Here is a 20,929-nt window from a genome sequence, read left to right on the forward strand (position 1 = left end):
AGTTGCCATGTTGTACTGCAGCTTGCATTAAACTCATAACGTTATACAAGACTCATCAAAATTCAGGTGTGATCTTCAGTAAATACATTGTCCTAAATAAATAAGATGTATTCCTGCTCACCTCACTCCAGTTTCCAATACCCCAGGTGGCGTCCTTCACCACAGTCTCTCTGGCCGTTAGGTTGCTCTGATTGCTACTGGAGATGTTCTGCTTCTTGGAGCGATTTCCCTTTTCCTTCTTTTTGGCTATAGAAGTCGCTGTCCGAGCTTTTGGCGTCACTGCTGTCTTCTTCGGTTTTATGATCTTCACTGTCGGCTGAAACCGTGCTGCTGTGGTCATGGGTTGTGTGGTTGTTGGGAGTCGGGTTTGTGTTGTGTACAAGTCAGGACTCAAAGATGTGAAAGTCTTTGGGGTTGAAACGGATAATCTTTTGCTGTATTTATTATTGCGAAGAGTGGACACAGGCTGAGGACTCCTGGTGGTCAGTCTAGTGGTCTGCGTCGTAATCAATGGTTTGGCTTCAGTTGTCGTTTTAACGTCCAAGTCGATAATCTCCTCTTCAGTCCTGTCTTCAGTAATGTAGTCATAACCGGGTGTATACATGCCTACATTGGGAGTGCTGCCCTCCTCTTCTTCCTCTTGCATTTTATTTCTGGTGTTTTCTGTTTTTTTGCTCTTTTTTGTAAGAATGAGATGTCTTCCTTTTTCTGTCCGCACGACATTAAACTCATGATCAAGTATGTCTGCGTTAAATACTGAGGTGGTAGAATTAAAGAGCGTAGACTGTCTGGTGGTTGGACTGTAAACAGTTGGAGCAGCTGTGGATGTGGTTGTCGATGGAAACCAAGTAGATGTTAAGTCTGAAGGTTTGGTGGGTTGGCGCTTTGGGGGGTAAATCCGGCGGTACTTGGGAGGAGGCCCGGGACGTCGCCGCAAACTTGGGTTAGGACAACTCTGCAGTGCACACAGAGAGCGGGAGCGAGGTTTGATGGACATGTCGCAGGTCTTCTTTGGGGCGAGGGCGCAGGTGACGGTGCGAGAGCGGACTCCTCCTCCACATGTAACGGGGCACTTTAAAACAAAACAACACCGTATTTTTAATGAGTGAACTCTATATTTTATGTGTTATGATGTATTTCTATTGCTTTTAATGTACTCTATTTTCGAATTTCGTTATGTTGAGAAACAATAGTGTGCTTTTTCAAACATTTCCGGATAATGTGCTGTGGGAAAGCACTGCCAGACCATTTACTGGAGACCCCCCCAAACTGTTGTTCAGTGTCATGGAATATTTATTTGTTGCTATAGTAATTTGTTTTAACACCAGCTGACGTACCACTTCCCACTCTCCAATGGTCCACTCTTGTCCACATGGGATGTCCCGGTTGCAGGGGACCACACGTTTAGGTTTCAGCAGATGTTTACACTCTATCGGATGCAGCACAGTCTCTTCCCCAGAGACAGTGCGGACACACAACACCGTCCGTGAGCGTACTCCTTCTGACCCACAGGTGGCAGTGCAGTGCTGCCAGCCCCCAACCCACCACCTGAACAGGACAAATCAGAATGTTACAGTTTTCACCATTGACTGAAATTCTGTCAGAAAATTGAAGTAGTTGTAGACCTGGCTGGACACTCCATGTTCTTGCATTTTCTGTATCGGTCTTGTGGTTGTGTTTCTGGATCACACAATGAGTCGTCCACAACTCCCACATCGACCTCAACACAGCGCACAGGCTGATGCTGCTCACCTGTAAAACGGAGGGGCAGTCAATGCAAAATGTCATTTAACCCTTAAATAATAAGCAGAAAGGAGAAGTTAGATCGTGTTTTTTGGTATTTATATGTTAAAAGACAGATTAGACTCGTGATTTACAAGTTTAATCTGTCTTTATATGAATACATAGCTTTTTTCTGCATAAATAGTTGTTTTTACAAGAACTTCCGGGCAAGTGTAGTCGACTCCAGTCCTAGTATTTACCCGCAGCTTATCGAGTTGTTCCGTAGCTCTTTTATTTACGCTTTTACACTGTTGTTGCCAATGCATCTCTATTAACGTTTAGCACAACTGACCAGTAACATAAAGTTTTTCCTGTATGATCTCACGCTCTATAAAAGCAAACTAAAGTGGATACAAACCCAGTCCACAGGTGGTGCTGCAGTGTGTCCAGGCCCCGTGTCTCCAAGTGTAAATAACATCTGTGATCTCATTTCCGGTCTTTTTGCTCTTCTTGATGGTGTACTCATACTTTATACCTGGGTTGTTTTCTTGGTATAGAAGCTACGAAAAAGGGTAAACGCAAAAATAAGCGCTCATAAAAGTTTGGGTCACCTTTACATTCAATGAAACCAATTTAGACATTGTCATTTAGAGATATAAAATAATGGAGCGAGTGTTAAATGTGCACTATGTATTTTTTGGCTGAGGATTTGCGTGTCTACATGGAAATGTTATTGCTTTGCCTGGAATGTTCCACGGTATTGCATTAAACTGGCCTACCTTGCATTTATTCAGTTACAGTTGTTTTATAGCTCACTAATCCTGTGAAAAACAAACATTTATTATACTGTGAGTGGGCTTGACTCTCCATCTGAACTGTAACTGTAACTTGGCCTGATAGTGTCACCTGTTTGTCTCCATGAAGATATGCAAGTTTAATGTGATACTGTGGAACATTCCAGGCAAAGACAAAACATTTGCACCTTTAACACAGCTTTGGTACATCCCTTAAAATGAGCAGATTAAGTTATACACAGTTTTATCCGCAGTTCACGACATGCGACTCATGTAATCCCTTTCAGACCTTGAGTACCTGTAAAATGACCGGCTCACTCGTGGGTCCCGACGCTGTGAGGTTCTCCATGTTGGCCGTCCGCTCGTAGTAGAACGTGGTGCCGCCCGCCTCGTACTCTCCGTTCCACTGGATGATGTAGTTTCCATTGAGGAAATACTCCTCTGAGTTATGGCTCTTCAGTGCCAAGAAGTTACCTGCCTCCTCCACTTCGGTCACCAGGATGTCCCGCGCCCCCTCAGGTATCACGCCCACGTCTATGTATCCTGCGCAGACAGAACTAGTCACTTACGGGCCACCGGGGCTGCTGCCAGGCGACCACATGCTCTCTGATCTTTAATAGAGTGGGCTCAGGCAGTGGGCGGCTGGCATGTGTTGTGCTCTGTGTGGGGGGCAATGGTCTGTTTCTCTTTTTTACTGTAAACAGCTACGAGTGTGTTGTCTGAAGTTTAATGATTTTTGAGGGGCTGTGTGCGTTAGTAACTTCTAGGTCAGAACCTTTTGAAGTCGTACACATCTGGGTCAATCTCTCAAAAAAAAAAAAACAACAGGAATTTTATGGTTTTGCGTACACTAGATGGATGCATTAAAATATAATCTTTGAATTCTGGGGTAAAACTTGGAACAAATAAACATGTGTCTTTCTTTAGTTGCGCACTCATGTTGTTTGCACCTGTTTCTTTTAAAGCTCAACGTTAAAATCTAACCACACGGGGGCTAATGTGGTTTTTGCACTAGTTCCAAGCCCAGATAAATGGAGGTGATTGCATCTGGAACAGCGTCTGATGTAAGATTCTCAGATTTCTCATATGCTAATCAGTGTCAGTGAACAATGTACGTCGACCATTGCCAAATTTTCAGTAAACATATACAGTATTCTAACGTTCCCATTCAAAACCACACAGACAATATATGCAACTTTAATCAACCTACATAACATGTTTACAAAATGTCTTTTTGATCAGTGCTTTGCTAAAAAATATAGAGATTTTCTTTGACATCCATCTGTTGGTTGTCTATTTCAAAAGCAGAGCATGAGAAAGCAGCACGATAATTTAAAAGTTTTGTAGTTGCAACATTGGCTGAAAAAAACACACAACTGTTACCGCCAAGTTGAATAACAGCTGTACGGTGATGTTACCATGACAACAGAGTAAAATACAAAGAAGGGCGTGAAGAGGGGATCCTGTCCTGAAATGACTTTGTGCCTCGAGATGTGCTCCATCAATCTGACAGACATCATAACTCACCATCATCATCATCATAATGACATTTCTGTTCACGCCATGTACTGCAGGCAACGCTTTTCAAATGTCTTTAAACTCACCAAATCCTTCTCCTTCATCAAAGCGATTATAGATGGTCTCACAGCTGGAGCCGTCCCCTAAACACACTCCGCAGTGATCCTCCACGGCATTCGAATCGATGCCAAAGTCACAGCCCACCTCCTGGACACACACACAGACTAAGGTAAACTAAAGGATATAATTAGGGACACTGCGCTAGTTAAGCCTGTTATACCAAATGGTAAGAATAAGAAAGAAGCTTGATGACATTTTAGTTAGTTAGAATATTTACTTCAAACCTGCACATGTAATTCACATAATAACATAACAGTACAGACACAAATACACATATGCATGGTTTGAAATCTTTGAAAAATGTTACAAAAACAGAAAAACGGCTAAAAATGTGTTATTACTCATTAGGAAATTGCATTAAAAAGTAAACATAAACTGACAATTCTGTGTGCAAAAAGGTTCTGGGGAGAAATCACCCAAAAAATAAAGCATTTTTTTTTTAAAAAAGTGCTCTTTCTAAATTGTATCTCGAATATCACTCACATTCTTTAGAGTGCAACAAGTGGTTTTGTTACCCCAGCCCTTTATTCTCTTACCCAGCCACACTACCTTGCACGCTCCATTGACACAGATGTTTCGTGACTTGTTGTTCATGAAACAGGGCGTCCCGTCGGTCACAGTGTCCAGCATCTTCTCCGAAAAGTACTCGTTCACGGGTCGACAATGCAGCTCACAAGGATTTACTAAGGAGGGTAAAGAATAAACACAAATAAATAAAGATCATTTGCTATTAACTTACTGTAAAGAGGAAAATAATGAGTATTTCATGTGGTACAAACACGTATAAAACCCAGCCTTGTTTGCGTTTTACATAGTTGTATTTTTTGAAAAAGGTAAAATATTTAGAAGTAATTGCAACAGTATGTTTTGAGCGAGCAATTTCAGTCAGTTTATGTGTGTGGTCCTGCACAGAAGGAATTTGGCAGCTGTGTTTTCTCAAAGATTGTCAGATTGAGGTAAAGTAATTACACACAAACCATAAATTACAAGGACTAAAACACAAAACATAGAAATGTGTGTTGACCCCAGCAAAAACTGCAATTATAGGCCAGAGAGGTGTAATTGTTGTATATGGAGATGCCTTCTATTTCTAGTGGAAATGCTGCCCCCTGTGGATCTCTAAGTGTAATTACATGACTATTCTTACCGTGGTTGGTGACTGGTATCCACTGATAAAGCTCATTGTGGTAGGGAACTGTGTTGAACTCGCTGCACTGCATTTCTCTAAACGACGGCTGTTCGTTCAGACAGATTTTTGTGTTGCAAGTTCGATAGCGCCTCCTCTCTCCTGTGCAGTATTTACCCCCAAATTCAGGCCTGCGTAAATAATATAAACACTTAAGAAAGAATAGATAGAAGCTGTTTTTGGTAACATGACAGAATTAAGTAAAAGCGTTTCTTTAAAGCAGCTAAACACAACTGAAAATGACTGAAAATACTGCTACTACTTTTTTATTAGAAGTAGTTCAGTCGTTAAATGGCAGTATCATTGTTTCTGTTACAAATATTATGAATATTATGACATATTTCAAATTAGGGCTATGCAAATAATTTAATTTGAAGCGTGAATGCAATTACTGCCCCTATGAATTCCAGAAATGATCTAATTAAAAAGAAAATGTTGTTTTGCAGCACAGTGGAGAAAAGTTACTTCGGCACTATGTACAGAAGCTTTTAAATCATAAAATCACAAATATCACTTGATAATGGCCTATATTTCACCTACAGGTTAACCTTTGACAATACAAAATGATCAGTCATGATAATATTTTGCATAATCGAGAAGCTTTAAATAAATATATGAACAAAAATACAACATAAATCTAACTTTTGAAATACTGTATAGCACTTTAAGTATCTGATCTTTGCGCTTGTGTCTCACTTGGGGCTGTTGCACTCTCTGTCTGCAGACTGGACCCCGGTGCCACAGGTCCTGGAGCAGAAGGACCAGGCGCTCCACGGACCCCAGCCTCCATTCACCGTTTCAGGCAGCTTCCCCACGATCACACACTCTCCAGAGATACACCACTGAACGGGGCAACAGCACGGGGCACGTTAAAGGTTAATGTAGGTCATGCATAGATTAGGTACATTAGCTGATTATTTTACTTTTGTTCGTCATAAACAGCTACATTCGTTATAATAATAGAAACCTACTTAAACCTACTAAAACTACTTATTTTCATTTACTTTTTACTATTGGAAAATGTCTACGGTGCAATGTTTTTGACTGGGATTTCTGTGAACATTCCTTGAATCCAGAACAATACAGGATTATTCAAACAAACTGAGTTATTAAACGATGAGACGAAAACCCTTAAATCAGTGGGTTTGCATTCCTCAGATATATAATATAAATCTGTCCATGGACCAGCACCAAAGAAAATCTCCCACATGTCAGTGCCATATGGACCATCTCACACTCTGAGGACTTCAGGGACACGCCTCCTGCTGGTGTCCAGAGTCAGGACTAAATCAGGGCTAAAACAGGATTAAACCAGGACTAAACCAGGACTAAACCAGGACTAAACCAGGACTAAACCAGGACTAAACCAGGACTAAACCAGGACTAAACCGGGACTAATCCAGGGCTAAAACAGGATTAAACCACGACTGAACCAGGACTAAACCAGAACTAATCCAGGGCTAAAACAGGATTAAACCACGACTGAACCAGGACTAAAACAGGACTAAAACAGGACTAAAACAGGACTAAACCAGGACTAAACCAGGGCTAAACAAAGGCTAAACCAGGACTAAATCAGGACTAGACCAGGACTAGACCAGGACTAAACCAGGACTAAACCAGGACTAAAACAGGACTAAAACAGGACTAAAACAGGACTAAAACAGGACTAAAACAGGATTAAAACAGGACTAAAACAGGGCTAAAACAGGGCTAAAACAGGGCTAAAACGGGATTAAACCACGACTGAACCAGGACTAAGCTCGGACTGAACCAGGACTAAAACAGGACTAAAACAGGACTAAAACAGGAACCTGGAACAGTCTCTACTTTGACAAAGTTTAAATCCAGGCTCAAACGGTTCTTTTCAGCTGCATATGACTGAAAGGGTTTTATTCTGCACTTTTCTCTTTTAATGTTAATTTTATGATGATTATTTATTAGTTTTGATTTGTTTGATTGTGATTTGTCTTATTCTCTAAAGATCTTTGAATTATTTTACGCATGAATTGTGCTATGGTGCTACAAATAAACTTAAATAGTGGGTTACCTTTCCTGGCCCACACCGAGTTCCATCTATGGGTGAATCCAGTTTGGAGCGACACGAGCCATTCACAGAACACCAAAGAATCTGACAGACGTTCTGAAAGAAGAATGCAAAAACATATTTAAAATCAATGTTTAAAATAGTTCAGAAAAACGTGCATATCCGACTAACATCCACTTCAGCGCAGAATGTCGCATTGGGCCCGTACTGAAGCTGACACTGATGCTGTGTGGTGTACCGCACGCCCAGGTTTGCCAGTGGAGTGGTTAGCTCTTTCTTTGACGGACGGTCATCCAAACAGAAACCCCAACCTCGACTATACAAAAGTGACATAAGGACTTTTTAACAGACAGTTTTACATTGTTCTTTTATTCATAGCCACACTTGCACTTTGACTCTAATACAAGTTTTAGATTTAAAACATCCGGGAGCCAACGTGGCAATAGTTACAGCCAAAAGAGGAACATGTGGTTGAAACAAGGTGTGGACTATTTTCTTTTTTTCTTTTTTGCACAACCAAACTGCATGTTCTCTCTTGTGAGTCATTGAATTTACTATTACAAATTGAGTGATCATAGGCTGAGTGTAAAACATAATATACTGACTCCAGAAAGCGGGTGATGTACTCTTTGGAGCAGGACGACCAAGTGAGCGGTGAGCTGTCGTACATTAACTGTCTAGACATGATGAACGGGTGCCTCCCATCCACCTCACAGTCATTCCCCTGACCGTCATGATGGATCCCAAAACTGCATTCAAACACAGACAAGTTAAAGTCTCAGTACAATGAGCTTAATTCTACATTAATACATAGATATCTGAAAAGTCCACACACCTATGGCCCATCTCATGAGCGACGGTGAAGGCGACGGGCAGCCCTGAATCCTCGTTAATGTTGCAGCTTCGATGAGGTTGACACATTCCGGACAGATGAGAGAGGCCCAGAGTCTCACAGGGCTGGTTCATTCCAGCGCAGATGTCTTTTCTTAAAAAAACAAAAAAAAAAAAAAAAAAAAAAAAACAACATATAGAAATACACTGTTTTGTGATTGTTCTCTGTGTCTGCATCTGGGAGTCGTGTCACTTACCGAGTCACCAACACAGCAAGGTCATGATGAGCTGGGTGTGTGTCACTCTGTGGATTTATATTTTTCTGCCAGGCACAGAAACTGGCCAAAGTGGTGTCTGCATTGTGAACAATCTTCAACCCTTTCTGGTGGAAACATTAACAATATATAATTAAATTAAGGTAAAACTGAACACTTCTTTACCATAAATGAATAACTGACTATTTAATTATAGTTTAATTGTGTGCAGATTAGAAAAGTAGAAAAGCAATGGAGAAGGTTGCAACTGGTAAAATGAAGTCAAGAACGTTTGTTTTACCTCTTCTCCTTGAAGAAGAATCAGTCGAACCAAGATGACATGGACGGCGTTGCCAATACTGGCATCATGAAAAATACCAGCCACCTGTTAAAATGACATGTTTCATAACTCAATGATTTCTGTGGGAAAGCTTAGACAGCATAAAATACTTACCATATTCATGATAGTGAATATGTATGACTCAACATTATCACTCCCATGATACTCAATAAGTTTGGAGTCAGCCACCACCATAGTCTCCACCCAGCGCTCTCTGCTGACGGAGCGCTGCTGCCGGGACTGAACTGGCTCTTTGTGATGTTCTCTCTCCCATTCTTCCCTCTCTCTCTCCACTTGTGCACAATCCTCTGAACTGTCTAAAACATATTTGTTTACAATATTACACAGGCTAAATGCTGATAGATGCAAACAGGATTCACAGCATGTCACTTGTACCAGTACCAACCCTGAACCCCACAGGGGCCCTGTGAATCTCCAGCATCACTTCGTTTTCTTCTGTTGGAGGTGGCAGTAGTTTTTGGGTAGATCACGTGAGGCTCTGGACCTTCAGTAGAATGACCAAAGGGTTTTTGTAAAGGCTCAATGAAGTAGTATCCCTCTGGAAGGGAAAAGAAGCCTCTCTGAAAGTACAAATGTATAAATGTCATCATTTTATTCTGTTGTAGACTCATAACATCTGTGGTCTGTGGCCACAGGCTGGTGGAATAATAACTCGCAGAGAGTTACAGAGAATGTGTAATATGGGAAGAACTGTTGGTTAACTTTCTTCTATATGCAGTAGATTCATGTAACATAATCCACTTGTTTGCCACTGTAATTTGCAACATTTAGATGTAATTTAGACGTGCAGCTTGACAGCTGTCTCGTTTTCTTTTGTATGGCCATGCATCCATAATTTACCAACATGTATTGCCATGCCCTTTTGCTTTTATTATTTTTTATGAAGGTCATATGAATAATTTTTCTCACAAATCAAAATGTAAATGTGGAACATTGCACCTATTTCTCCCTGAGGCACATTCTCTGTCAGCTGCAGTAAGACAAACTGTGCAAGTATTCTGCATGTTCTCACTGGTGCGGGCTATTCACTGATCACTGAGGTCTGCTGCTGAACACACACACAGCCCGTGGCCTACATTCTGCCCAGTGTATACAAAGATACAGCTACACCTACACAAGACAATCCTGTAAAACGACTTCTGACTTTTCTCCACAAACAACGTGTGTGCCAGGGGTCCCTTTATTAGCACCCGTGTGTAGGTGGGTTTGTGTCAAACTGAGTCCAAACATGCCAAGACTGTTCCAGGACCACCCCTCCCTCCTACACTAAAACACTTGTACAGAATGAATGAACCAGGCATTATTCTTCTAGGGCTAAATGGAAAGCTGCTGTGTTAGTACAAAGTATATTGCATCACAGTGATTTAAAGGTGTTTAAATGTGTAGTATTTATGTCCAGCTAGTGTAAACATACAAGAGAAAACATAAAGACTGTGCAATAGTTTAAAAGCAGATGTTAAAGAATGGAACCATGCAGTGCTAACGTTTCCTGCTGTTTATTGAAGTCATGCTCAGCTTTCTAGGTCATTTGAGCGGCTTTAGCATATGTGCTGGAAGACTCAAGACTCAAATCTTTAACCACAATCATGCATCTATCTGGATCACTGTGAAATAACAGATCCCATTTCATCATCCCAAGAGTTAAGAGGAAAATGGTTACCTTACTTGCCACTCTGACCCCTACATAGTTTATCTATATGTGATAAGTGCTATATGTTAAACTGGTTGGTATCTCTATGGATCACAGAGATAAACTTATCTCGCTTGAATTGTATAAGTATCAGGGATACTTTACTATACTATACTTTACTATAAGAAAATCTGAATTTGGAGATGAAAAACTTTGAGTGAAATGGCCTTGGTCCAGCAGACTCATCCTTGAGGCATGCAGGCTGATATATGAACGCTGCACACTGTGTCATTCAGAACAGAATTAAACTTTAAGATGAATATGTCCTGCATTTTGTCAAAGTGTCTCATGTTTCTTTTAACGTGACCTGTCATGCAAAAAAAGAAAAGAAAGACCTTTATTATTTGCATATTTTTCTATTGAGGACCCATGTTATCTGACTTTTCTGCAGGCAGTGATATTCCCAGCAGAGAAAAGTAAGTGGTGAAGAGCAGATGAAGCAATGAGGAATCTTACAAAAGAGGCTCTTTTAGACATCTGTGCATATTGCAGCACACAAACTCCTGTGCTTTGGTAGGGCTTTGCTTAAACATTGTGGTTACAGTGTTAGTGGTAATCCTTTGATTGTGATAAACAAAATCTCTGCGATGTTTAACAGAGAAGGCCTCTGGGTAGTTTAACGCTAAAGAAATCCTCTTTTGCAGAAATAGTTCTTCAGTATATAGATGTAATTGATTTGTTCTTATTTATTCACTGGGTTGCACAGTTCAAGGTGCAGACATCACACGAGAACAAATTTTACTTTTTACTTTTTATCCTATTAACCTTTCCTTTTCAGGTTCTTTTTTGTCTGTTTTGAACAAATAATGCTAATTGCTTTGCTAATTGCTACAGTTCTGGATAAACATAAGGTAAATTTATGTATAATCTTTATTTTGGTGACACATCGATGCATTTTGGCACTTATATTATATTATGTACAGTAGGTCTTCCCATTGGACATCTCTAGTTTCTCTTAATATGAATTGCACCTGGCCCCATCCTCTCCTTCTCCTCCTTAGTCTTTTCCATACTGCATTTGTGTAACTCAGAGGAAGTGTTTGGGTGTGAGGTGCCAGAGCCCGGGGAGGTTACCATAACACAAGCTTATGCTCTCAATACACTGGCCATGTGGAACTGCTTTACTCATACTTCCTGCTTCTGTGGGTTTGGTAGTGTGAGCCAATTGGGTCTGGAAGCTACTGCCTGTGGCCTTAGCAAAGATTAGTGGGAAATTCGACTGGGGAGGGTTGACTCAACGATTAAGCAAAACTATTCAAATAATCTCGCAGTCTAAATAACTGTTTTTGTATCATTATATGCCCCATTACGTCCCCTTTATTCATCTTTGCTTCACATGAAAAGGTTGCCCTAAAGGTACTGTCTCTGCAGAGGTGAAAGACATTATCATTTTTTTCTATATAGTGAGAAGAAACATGCGTTTAAGGGAAGAAAATACCAATATAATAGGCCCAGACTTGCTCCTTCTTGTTTGGTGCCTTAGGGATTACCAACGTTTTTCCTGACAAATGTTTTACTGCTACAACTGGTGGTTAGGTTTTAGTGTTTGACAAGAAGTAAGTTTCCTATAGTCCCCATTGTAACAAATCTAAAATGTACAATCATTCATTTTGCATCCGTTACCTTCATATAAGCAAATGTGTTGTGATCTCTTCAGCACTTCGTTCACTTTGGCTTATCTGATTTGTTATTTTTAAGTATTAGATATGCTCTGACCTTATACAACCTCACGGAACTACACTGAAACAAGTGGCAAGTGACAAAATACTTCAGGATTTATACCATTGTAGATACAAATATAACATTGACCTTGAATTGCATTTACTAAATATTATCCATCTGCAAATTGCATGGTGGATATTCAAGAAACAAAACATAATTGTGTTATGAAATGTGTAGATAAGATAAGAGTGTAAACAGTCGATCTGTAAAACATTCAAATCCAACAGAAGTTCTTTTTGTTCGTGATTTGAGCAGTAATGTTCTTCAAGAGGGAACGTAAAGCTCAAAAGAAAAACTTAGGCTCACGCTGGCCAAGAAACAGCTTCGTCAGATGGTATGTAGGGACCACTCTGCAAACAGCTTCAGGAAGTCTTTGAAAGGCAAACTAACAGACAGACCACTGTCAGATACAGAGAGAGACAGAGGGGGAAAGACAGGGGGAAAAGAGGGAAAGAGAGAGACAGGGATAGGGAAAGGGGGGCGTTCAATGGCCTGTGACAGCTCCACATCAGCTTCCCCCTGTGCTAAGTCTTCGTTAAACTAAGAGCTTTGTTCTAAGTTTAACTAAGCCTGACTGTAGTAAGGAACAATGAGTGAAAGAAGTGTCTTACCAGTCCATCACAGGTGCTGATGGCAGCACTTCCTATAATCTTGGAGGTGGCCACAGTGCCCACATAGTGACAGTGGTGGACGTTGGTTGAACGATGCTCTGTCCTGTTGGTGCCTCCATTCCTCCTCTCCACAGTGTAGTCATCTGACAATAACTTTGTGTTTGCACTCAGGTTAAACACTAAAGTGTCGCCCTTGAAGTCAACCTTGTAGTAGACTTGGTCCTCTGCAGGATGAGGTCGAAGGTCACGCCTAACTCGTTGGCTGCTGAAGTGATGAGAGAGGGAGTGGGAGAGGAACGCTCCATCTGCTCTGGTTTTGAATGGGTGAACAATGGTTGAACCACTCTGACCTGTACAGTTAAAAAACATTGGCTGCATTTTAATGATGTAAAAACAAATTCATTTAAAAAAAATATGGACTATGCATTTCTTTGTAATCCCAGCATCATTAATATCACACATGCCCCTCTGACCCCTGCACAAAAAATCTTCTAAATCTAATATCATTTGTGCAAAACTGAAAATTTGCCAAACTAGGCCTGAAATAAAGTGAAATGGAGAATGGTGCATGCACTGACCTTGTTCTGCAAAGAGAGTTTGAAATATGCTGGAGTCAAAGTGCTCTACGTGGCCAGCTGCCAAAATGAAAACAAAGTTGAGCAGCAGAAGAAGCGCGCACTCCTGCGGACATCGCATATTTGGAGCCAGATTCAACACAGCGGGGAAGTGTCCTTGGCATTGGAGGTCCAGTGGCGTTTGAGGCGACCACTCCGATCCTCTGCAGCACTGTCATGACATGAAGACTGTCAGCCCTCTCCCCATATGAAGGGAAACATGCCCAGAGCGAGAGACTGACCGTGCAGAGACGCAGGCTCCGGAGTGAGAGGCGGAGTGTGTGGCCAGTCAAGTCTAGTTCATTTTCAGGAAAGAATGAGGGGAAGTGGGATGCTGCGCTGCTGCTGAGGGAGCGCTAATTGGTCTGAAAGAGAAAGTTGCCACGACTACAGCCCCTTTATTATTATGGTACCTGAAGCGTGATTGGACCTGCTGGAACATGCACTGCAATTTATCAAACCAATGTAAAATACCTGCCTGTGACTCAGAGCACACACTTATTCAATACTTTAGGTCTGACATCAATACAGAGATAACATTATAGATTTGTCAGCCAAGTAAAACGCCTTTTTGCACCTTTTGTATGTTATGTAACAGCAAAATGTGGGTTAAATGTAATCCCACATAACCCAGATGTGTTTAGTTTTTCTGTCACAAGGAGATCCCATCAAAAAACAAAACAAAAACACAGACTTTAGACAGACATTTCACTTTCGATTGTATGACTCACGTTTAAAGCTGCGCCTTAAAGCTGCATTATTTATCTTGGATTTCTTGGTGCACGGTTGAAAAGTTGGGTTAGTCACAGTGGACTGAGCTGGATGCATCTCCACGTGTGCGCCACAGCCAGCCACACGGCTCTCTCAAACCTCCAGGGGGCGCTGTTGGGTGATGAACTTTGCTCTGAAACAACTGGGCGTGTTTTGAGCGCCTCAGGAGTCACACTGGAGTTTCCGCGGAGGTAGTATGGGGAGAGGAGAAAAGGGTAAGCGAAACAAGTCATTTCAAATGGTCAAAACAGACAATAAGTTACTTTGTTTAATGATTCTCTCCAACGCCATGCTTTTTCACCGTGGGTCTGCAGGTGCACAGCTGTAGAGGCTGCGCACTTGATCTTGCAGCCTGTTTTTACGCACGGCCGCGGTGTGAAGGCTGCACACATGATCCTGCTGGTGTCACTTGTCTGAACGTGTCTTTCTCGTATTTTACATAAAGGTCTTTGTTTTGCAGGACGTTTCTAGGTCGGACAGGAGCAGGTACAGCTCAGAGCCAGGTGGAGATGGAGGACCTGTGGGTTGCAGTGCTGTGGGGGATGAAGATATGGCTGTACCTCATCATCAGCCTCATCATGGTCCCTGCTATGTTTGGGTTCTCACTGGGAATCTCTGAAACATACATGACTATACTGATTAAAACATTAGAGGTGCGTTTAGAGGTCTCTGTGTAGCATCATATGACACAAAAAAACAAAACAATGCAATGTTTTTTTTTAATGTATTTTGCAGTGGGCCACGCTGAAACTACAAAAGGAAAAAGCAGATGAACAGACTCTTAAAACCAGCGCTTCAAATGGTGAGTAAAGTGCAAAACAATGATCTAAGAAAGACACATCACCCGTTTGCAGCTGTGGTTGTAAATGGAAAACTGCGTTCCACTACTGGCTTTATTGCAAGTGTTGGCAAGAAGATAAAAGTTTATAAAAAAAGATATTGGTTCGCCTGGCTACAGAATGTGCACATGCGAACAGCTAAAAATAATAGCTCTGCCGTGTAACTTGACCCTTCTTTGCTAAATATTCCCCACAGATTTACTCTGTCTTTGTATTACACATTTAACACTTGTTCATGGTGAATTTTACAACCAGCAAATGTTAGAAACAAAACATTACACAACCAACATCAACAATTAAAATATTCAGTGACATTTATCCTGTACGGTCTTGTTTTGTGACAGTAGAGAGCCATTTTCATGTCATTTGAATAGAACACTACACAATTTGTCCATAACCACGTTGAACATTGTCCTGTGTGTTATCAGATAATGTTCATCAGCTAATCTTAGCCTGACTTTTACGCCGTCTGAAAGAACAGGCAGGGCATATTGCATAACTCTTACCTTTATTTGACATATAAAGTATATACTGTGAGTTTTAAACCTAAATTGATCATGCATTTTGATTTTTTTTTTTACATATAACCCATAAAAAGCCAATATTTCTCTATCCTTTTTGATCTGACATGATTTATTTGACTTTTTACTTTCCGTGAGACATACGTAGCCCTTATCTGTCAGATGGTCATCCAGATAACACTCACACATCTGTCGAATTATGTTTGGTTTATAGGACTGATTCAGAGAGAAGACGGCTCTATGGAAAAAGAACTGGAGGAGCTGAGGCGCAGTCGGCCTAAACCTCCAGTTGGCGGCGATTTCACCCTAAGTGACTGTTTCTACTTCTCACGTAAAGGAATCGAGAGCATTGTTGAGGATGAGGTACATTTGGACAAAACATAAAGTCTCTGTATTTGTTTTTAACCTGTTTCAAGCTGGATTATGTAACTTTTCAGGTGCAGGGTCTGCTATCTGCTTACCTTCATGGGTATCACTTATTTACCTAGAACGTCCCACACTATGGTATTGGATTTGTGTATTTACAGGCCAAGATCTGCTGAGAGGCGAACCCCAGTCATAATAAGAATGTATGAATGTTTTTTAGCAATTAAAACGTCCATAATTGGATAAATATAGATCAGTTTAATGTCATTCTGTGGAACATTTGAGTCAAACCATAAGAAAGCAGATCATCCACCAGACAAATGTCAAAGTGCATGTTTAAATCTTTGCCTTTTAGACATAATTGATTTGTTATTGTTGGTTTGTTTCAGGTGACCCAGCGTTTTAGTTCAGAGGAGCTGGTGTCCTGGAACCTTCTGACTCGTACTAACAACGACTTCGAGTATATAAGCCTAAAATTAACACTGGTTTATGGTCTGGGCATTTTTGTTAGATATTGCATCCTCGCTCCTTTAAGGTATCGATTTTAGTCATTCATTCATTGTCTTGTCATTCACAGTCTGTTTTAGTGATCACTTTACTGGTTTCTCAGAATTACTTTAGCATGCATTGGCCTGACCTGGTTAGTAATCGGGACATCTGCAGTTGGATTCCTCCCAAACAGCAGGTAGAATGTAGAATTATTATACACAGATTGCTTGTGCTTTTCTGAAAATGAGTAAAACATGAATTTTCTCTTTGTTTACAGTGTTAAGTACTGGCTCAGTGAATGGGTTCATGTTATGTGCTACAGAATCTGTGCACGAGGACTTTCAGCCGCCATCCGCTATCACAACAGGTATATTTGTCCAGTTAATGGCCATCATTGATTTTTCATAAATTTAGGACAGTGTTTTTGATATTTTTAAATGCCTCTACAGAGAAAACAAACCAAAGAAAGGTGGAATATGTGTTGCAAACCACACCACTCCGATCGACATAGTGATTTTGTGTAATGACGGGTGTTATGCTATGGTAAGTGGCTTTGTTTTTAGACTTTATTCATTAAATTTGCAGTACTTCTACATAAATAGATTTTCAGGTTGGTCAAGTTCACGGAGGGCTTATGGGAATAGTCCAGAGGGCCATGGTGAGGTCATGTCCTCATGTGTGGTTTGAGAGAGCAGAGATGAAAGATCGCCATCTAGTGACTAAAAGGTGAGAGTACACAGGAGGGTGAGGGTGAAGCCCACACTATGGCAGCAATACTGATGGTATTTTTGTACATACATTTAATTTATGCCTTATACTTATGAATTCCTCTAAGTGTATAGTGCACAGAGAATATATTATTACAGTGTCTGTTTGTATTTGTATTTACTCTAACTCACAATAACTGGAAAGGTAAGAAGGTAATAAAATGTAGTTGTTACCACCATAGACGGCTCCTGGTTGAATCAGGAATTTTACTGACAAACTGTTAATAATATAGTGCATTTCTTGTGTTCTGTCTCTAAACCTTGTTTTCTTTGGTGTCCAGGTTAAAGGATCATGTGAACGACAAGACTAAACTTCCCATATTGATTTTTCCTGAAGGTAAGATTTTCACTCATATTAGCGATTACTTTCTACATGACTGATGTTAAGATCAATGATAATATCAATGATATTTACTGACCACAGGAACCTGTGTCAACAACACGTCTGTCATGATGTTTAAAAAAGGAAGTTTTGAAATTGGAGCTACAATTTATCCAGTGGCCATTAAGGTACTGACTTTTCTAAAGTTGGAATCACGATACATGTTATAAGCCCAGTGTCAGTGAACAAAAAAAAGCACCAACTTTTCTGGTGGAGGGTCAGCCACAACCTTCTCTGCATGTTATTGGATGGAGATGTTATTGGATGGCAACATGGCAATAAACTGATCTATCTCAATCAAAATGAGCAGGTGGCACTACCAAGTCAAGTTACTGAGCAGATCTGTGGAGAGGTGAATTGCTTACAGTAAGAATGCCTGTTGTCAAAGTATTTCTGAGCAATAAAAACACATGCACTTGAATAAATGCAATATTGGCAACTGTGGAAAAACCCCAAGCAAATCAATAACATCTCTAATGGACAAGAGAAAAAAGTTAGAGAAAAGCACTATATAACTAGAAACATTCCATAGTGTGCCTTTAAAGTATCAATAATAAAATAAAATTGATTAAATAAATAAAATTATATTACAATAAGATTTATACAGAATAAACACATAAATCTATAAATGCAAACACATCAGAATATCAGAGTTTTGTCTCATCTGTTTTAAATGTGTTTTCTTCCTCAGTACGACCCAAAGTTTGGTGATGCTTTTTGGAACAGTTCTAAGTACAGCATGGTCAGCTACCTGCTCAGGATGATGACCAGCTGGGCTCTGGTCTGTAACGTGTGGTACCTGCCAGCGATGCACCAGCAGGTCTGTGCCTCTGTTTAATACAAGAACAAACTGTATGTACACAGTTAAACAGCTAAACCCCAACTATTTTACAATAACAGGAGGGTGAGGACGCAGTCCAGTTTGCAAATCGAGTTAAGTCGGCCATCGCTCATCAAGGAGGACTGGTAGATCTGCAGTGGTAAGAACAATTACAACAGTATTTCTCTTTTAACTAATGCCATGAGAGCTATTTGAGCGCTAACAGGTAACATAATTAGCTGTAATTATCCCTGAAATGCTGTGTTAAAATAAGTGCTAAGAGGTCTTATAGTGGTTCCAAAAATATCTTCTGCAAAAAAAAAGTATTTCAACAACTTCTCTTAACAGTAGCATGTTGAGTAGTCTATATTGCATCACACTATGTACAAACCAGATATATTTACATATTTACTTCCTATATTTGACATTTTTGACTTGGCACATCACATTGTTTACAGGGATGGGGGTCTGAAGAGAGCAAAAGTGAAGGAGACTTTCAGGGAGCAGCAGCAGAAGAAGTACAGCAACATGGTGGTGGGAGACGAGAGCAGTAACAGTGACTGATCCCTGTCGGATTCTTTGGGATAAAGCACAAAAACATGGAAAACAACATGGACAAAGAAACGTAAATGCACTGTGTCCTTGAACACAACACGCCTGTGAGCCTGAGCAGCAAACGGACTGTACGAAGCAATGTTTACAAAGATGCTAGAGTGATGATTCTGAAATGTAAGATATATTTAAGTGTTTCCTAAGCACTGGGCCAATAAATATGTTTAGTAATAAATGTTTAAGAATCAAACACTTGTCAATAAGTTCGCATTTGCACAGAAGAACCTGTGCAACAAAGTCTTAGTGGGAAATCACCTCTTCCCTTGTCATTTTTATACAAATTCATTATTAGCAAAGTGTGCACATATTAAGCACACACTGTTGTCAGACCTCATTGTCCGCTCTGGTCGAAGTGTTGTGGCTCGTTGTGTCAGGAAGGGCATCTGGCTTAAGTTTTTTCCATGTAGCTGGGTCGCCACAGTCATAACAACACTGATAGTCGATTCTGTGAGGCTTCATTGATTTTAATTCTCATTTTTGTGGCTCAAAGAAGCGCACATAGTTTGGTTTTGCATCGTCTTCCTTTGGATCCTTTGTCGTCATCCAGTTCTTTGTTTATCTGTGGCATCTCTCCATTTAAATCTAAAACAATTGAATCGAATAATAGATAATATATAGTATTAGTGAATGGGATAGATCAATAGAATTACTGAACACATTTCTACTTACCATCTTGTGCGTCTGGCTCATTTCTTCGCTGGTTCTGCTGCTGGAAAACAGCCAGGGTCAAAAAAAGGACTGTCTATTATGAGTTAGGACACTATGGTTAATCATACTCACATTTCTCTGAGGATTTCTGCCCTCCTTCATGTGCTTCAATTCTTGATACCTGCAACAGTAGTTTAATACTTAATACTTGTGCCTTGCGGGTTGCCTGTCCAAACAAAATGACATTGATACATTTGATCACTGAGCCAGGGGAGACTTATGGGCTTGGTGTAAGAGGCCTGCAGCTGTGTGTGTCTGTGCACATGGCTCAGGACTCGCAGGTGATTTAGATACTGTTTGTTTAATTTGGGCTGCTCCAACAATTACAGGCTGTAAACCTGTTGTGCCATGTCCTGGAGATTTACTTCAAAGAGTACACGCCATTAATTTTCTGTCTGAGGTGAATCAAGTATTTGATGGTTTAATTTTTAGTATTTAAATAATTGGCTGTGTTTGATTATGCAGGTAACAGAGCATTTGTGTAATTCTGAAAACTAGGATCAACAATGGAAACTGGTCTCAGCTTGGTTAGGAACTAAAGCATGTTTTTTCGTTCTGAACAAATCTATGCAAAGAAGTTAAGAGTGCTGCATGCGTAAAGGTGCTATGTGTAGATTTATACCCCAAAATGTCATGATATTTCCTCTTATTTTACTCTTTTATGAATCTATATCTGTAAATCTCCCTTTTAGCCAGTAGACTTCATTCAATTTTTGAGTAGTCGGGTCCCATTTTCCATGGGATCTATGGCTATGACGTGATTTGGATTTATGTGTTCTCCATAGCGACATGTTAGAACTGTTCAGAGTCGCTACTGAAGCAAATGAGATGATTTTTATAACCTGCGATAACATCTGCTTTGCTCCTGTCCCTGCACTGTGTTTCCTGTGAGATACAGGAGCGAGGGAGAGACTAGACTTAGACCAATTCAGTTGTTAAATGCATTTGGGTTATTGCACAAACTAAGCCTACATTTTGGAAGTTGTTAACTTTTTTCTGTTTTCAATCAAACATAGTCAAAATATGCCTTTTTAAATGAACGCAGGGCGGGATGGGGCAGGTCAGAGAAAGGTAAAATTGCAGGAACTATGAATCTGAAATGTGCAAGAAACATTTATATTAACGTATGCTTAATTATTAGGCTTGTACTAATATATTTGCACAAAAATAACATTTAAAAAACT

General features: G+C 40.3%; 2 protein-coding genes and 1 long non-coding RNA gene across 3 annotated transcripts in view; 2 read left to right on the forward strand and 1 right to left on the reverse strand.

The window, feature by feature from the left end:
• Positions 1-6,187, forward strand: part of LOC129456505 (uncharacterized) — a 22,712-nt gene extending 16,525 nt beyond the window's left edge. Inside the window, exon 3 of the long non-coding RNA XR_008648801.1 lies at positions 6,065-6,187. This is a non-coding gene — a long non-coding RNA (uncharacterized LOC129456505). The remainder of the gene's footprint in view (positions 1-6,064) is intronic.
• The window catches only part of adamts12 (ADAM metallopeptidase with thrombospondin type 1 motif, 12), a 16,668-nt gene extending 2,374 nt beyond the window's left edge, over positions 1-14,294 (reverse strand). Inside the window, exons 1-21 of the mRNA XM_055224007.1 lie at positions 14,202-14,294; positions 13,713-13,835; positions 13,435-13,642; positions 12,857-13,206; positions 9,219-9,393; positions 8,927-9,129; positions 8,774-8,857; positions 8,476-8,600; positions 8,223-8,372; positions 7,993-8,136; positions 7,559-7,703; positions 7,391-7,483; positions 6,037-6,182; positions 5,302-5,471; positions 4,704-4,837; positions 4,121-4,241; positions 2,815-3,059; positions 2,141-2,282; positions 1,626-1,752; positions 1,338-1,548; positions 122-1,072 (exon numbers count right to left, since the gene is read on the reverse strand). Coding sequence (XP_055079982.1) covers positions 122-1,072; positions 1,338-1,548; positions 1,626-1,752; positions 2,141-2,282; positions 2,815-3,059; positions 4,121-4,241; positions 4,704-4,837; positions 5,302-5,471; positions 6,037-6,182; positions 7,391-7,483; positions 7,559-7,703; positions 7,993-8,136; positions 8,223-8,372; positions 8,476-8,600; positions 8,774-8,857; positions 8,927-9,129; positions 9,219-9,393; positions 12,857-13,206; positions 13,435-13,552 — 3,834 coding nt within the window. The 5' untranslated portion in view covers positions 13,553-13,642; positions 13,713-13,835; positions 14,202-14,294. The remainder of the gene's footprint in view (positions 1-121; positions 1,073-1,337; positions 1,549-1,625; positions 1,753-2,140; positions 2,283-2,814; positions 3,060-4,120; positions 4,242-4,703; positions 4,838-5,301; positions 5,472-6,036; positions 6,183-7,390; positions 7,484-7,558; positions 7,704-7,992; positions 8,137-8,222; positions 8,373-8,475; positions 8,601-8,773; positions 8,858-8,926; positions 9,130-9,218; positions 9,394-12,856; positions 13,207-13,434; positions 13,643-13,712; positions 13,836-14,201) is intronic.
• On the forward strand, positions 14,291-19,055 carry agpat9l (1-acylglycerol-3-phosphate O-acyltransferase 9, like). The gene is made up of 14 exons (XM_033973170.2): positions 14,291-14,456; positions 14,702-14,894; positions 14,977-15,043; positions 15,816-15,964; positions 16,357-16,502; positions 16,578-16,652; positions 16,734-16,823; positions 16,906-16,999; positions 17,067-17,182; positions 17,505-17,560; positions 17,648-17,733; positions 18,297-18,425; positions 18,506-18,585; positions 18,884-19,055. The coding sequence occupies exons 2-14, from the start codon at positions 14,751-14,753 to the stop codon at positions 18,987-18,989; spliced, it is 1,338 nt and encodes a 445-aa protein (XP_033829061.1). The 5' UTR covers positions 14,291-14,456; positions 14,702-14,750; the 3' UTR covers positions 18,990-19,055.
• Positions 19,056-20,929: the final 1,874 nt, after the last annotated feature.

Source organism: Periophthalmus magnuspinnatus, chromosome 9, assembly GCF_009829125.3.
Source record: "Periophthalmus magnuspinnatus isolate fPerMag1 chromosome 9, fPerMag1.2.pri, whole genome shotgun sequence".
In the NCBI taxonomy this organism is placed as follows: domain Eukaryota; kingdom Metazoa; phylum Chordata; class Actinopteri; order Gobiiformes; family Gobiidae; genus Periophthalmus; species Periophthalmus magnuspinnatus.

Bases quoted from the DNA above. Each gene is read 5' to 3' on its own strand.
- agpat9l (XM_033973170.2), top strand. From the start codon at position 14,751: ATGGAGGACCTGTGGGTTGCAGTGCTGTGGGGGATGAAGATATGGCTG. The intron at 15,965-16,356 runs GTACATTTGGAC...GGTTTGTTTCAG, and splicing joins AGAGCATTGTTGAGGATGAG to GTGACCCAGCGTTTTAGTTC. The intron at 17,561-17,647 runs GTAAGATTTTCA...TACTGACCACAG, and splicing joins CATATTGATTTTTCCTGAAG to GAACCTGTGTCAACAACACG.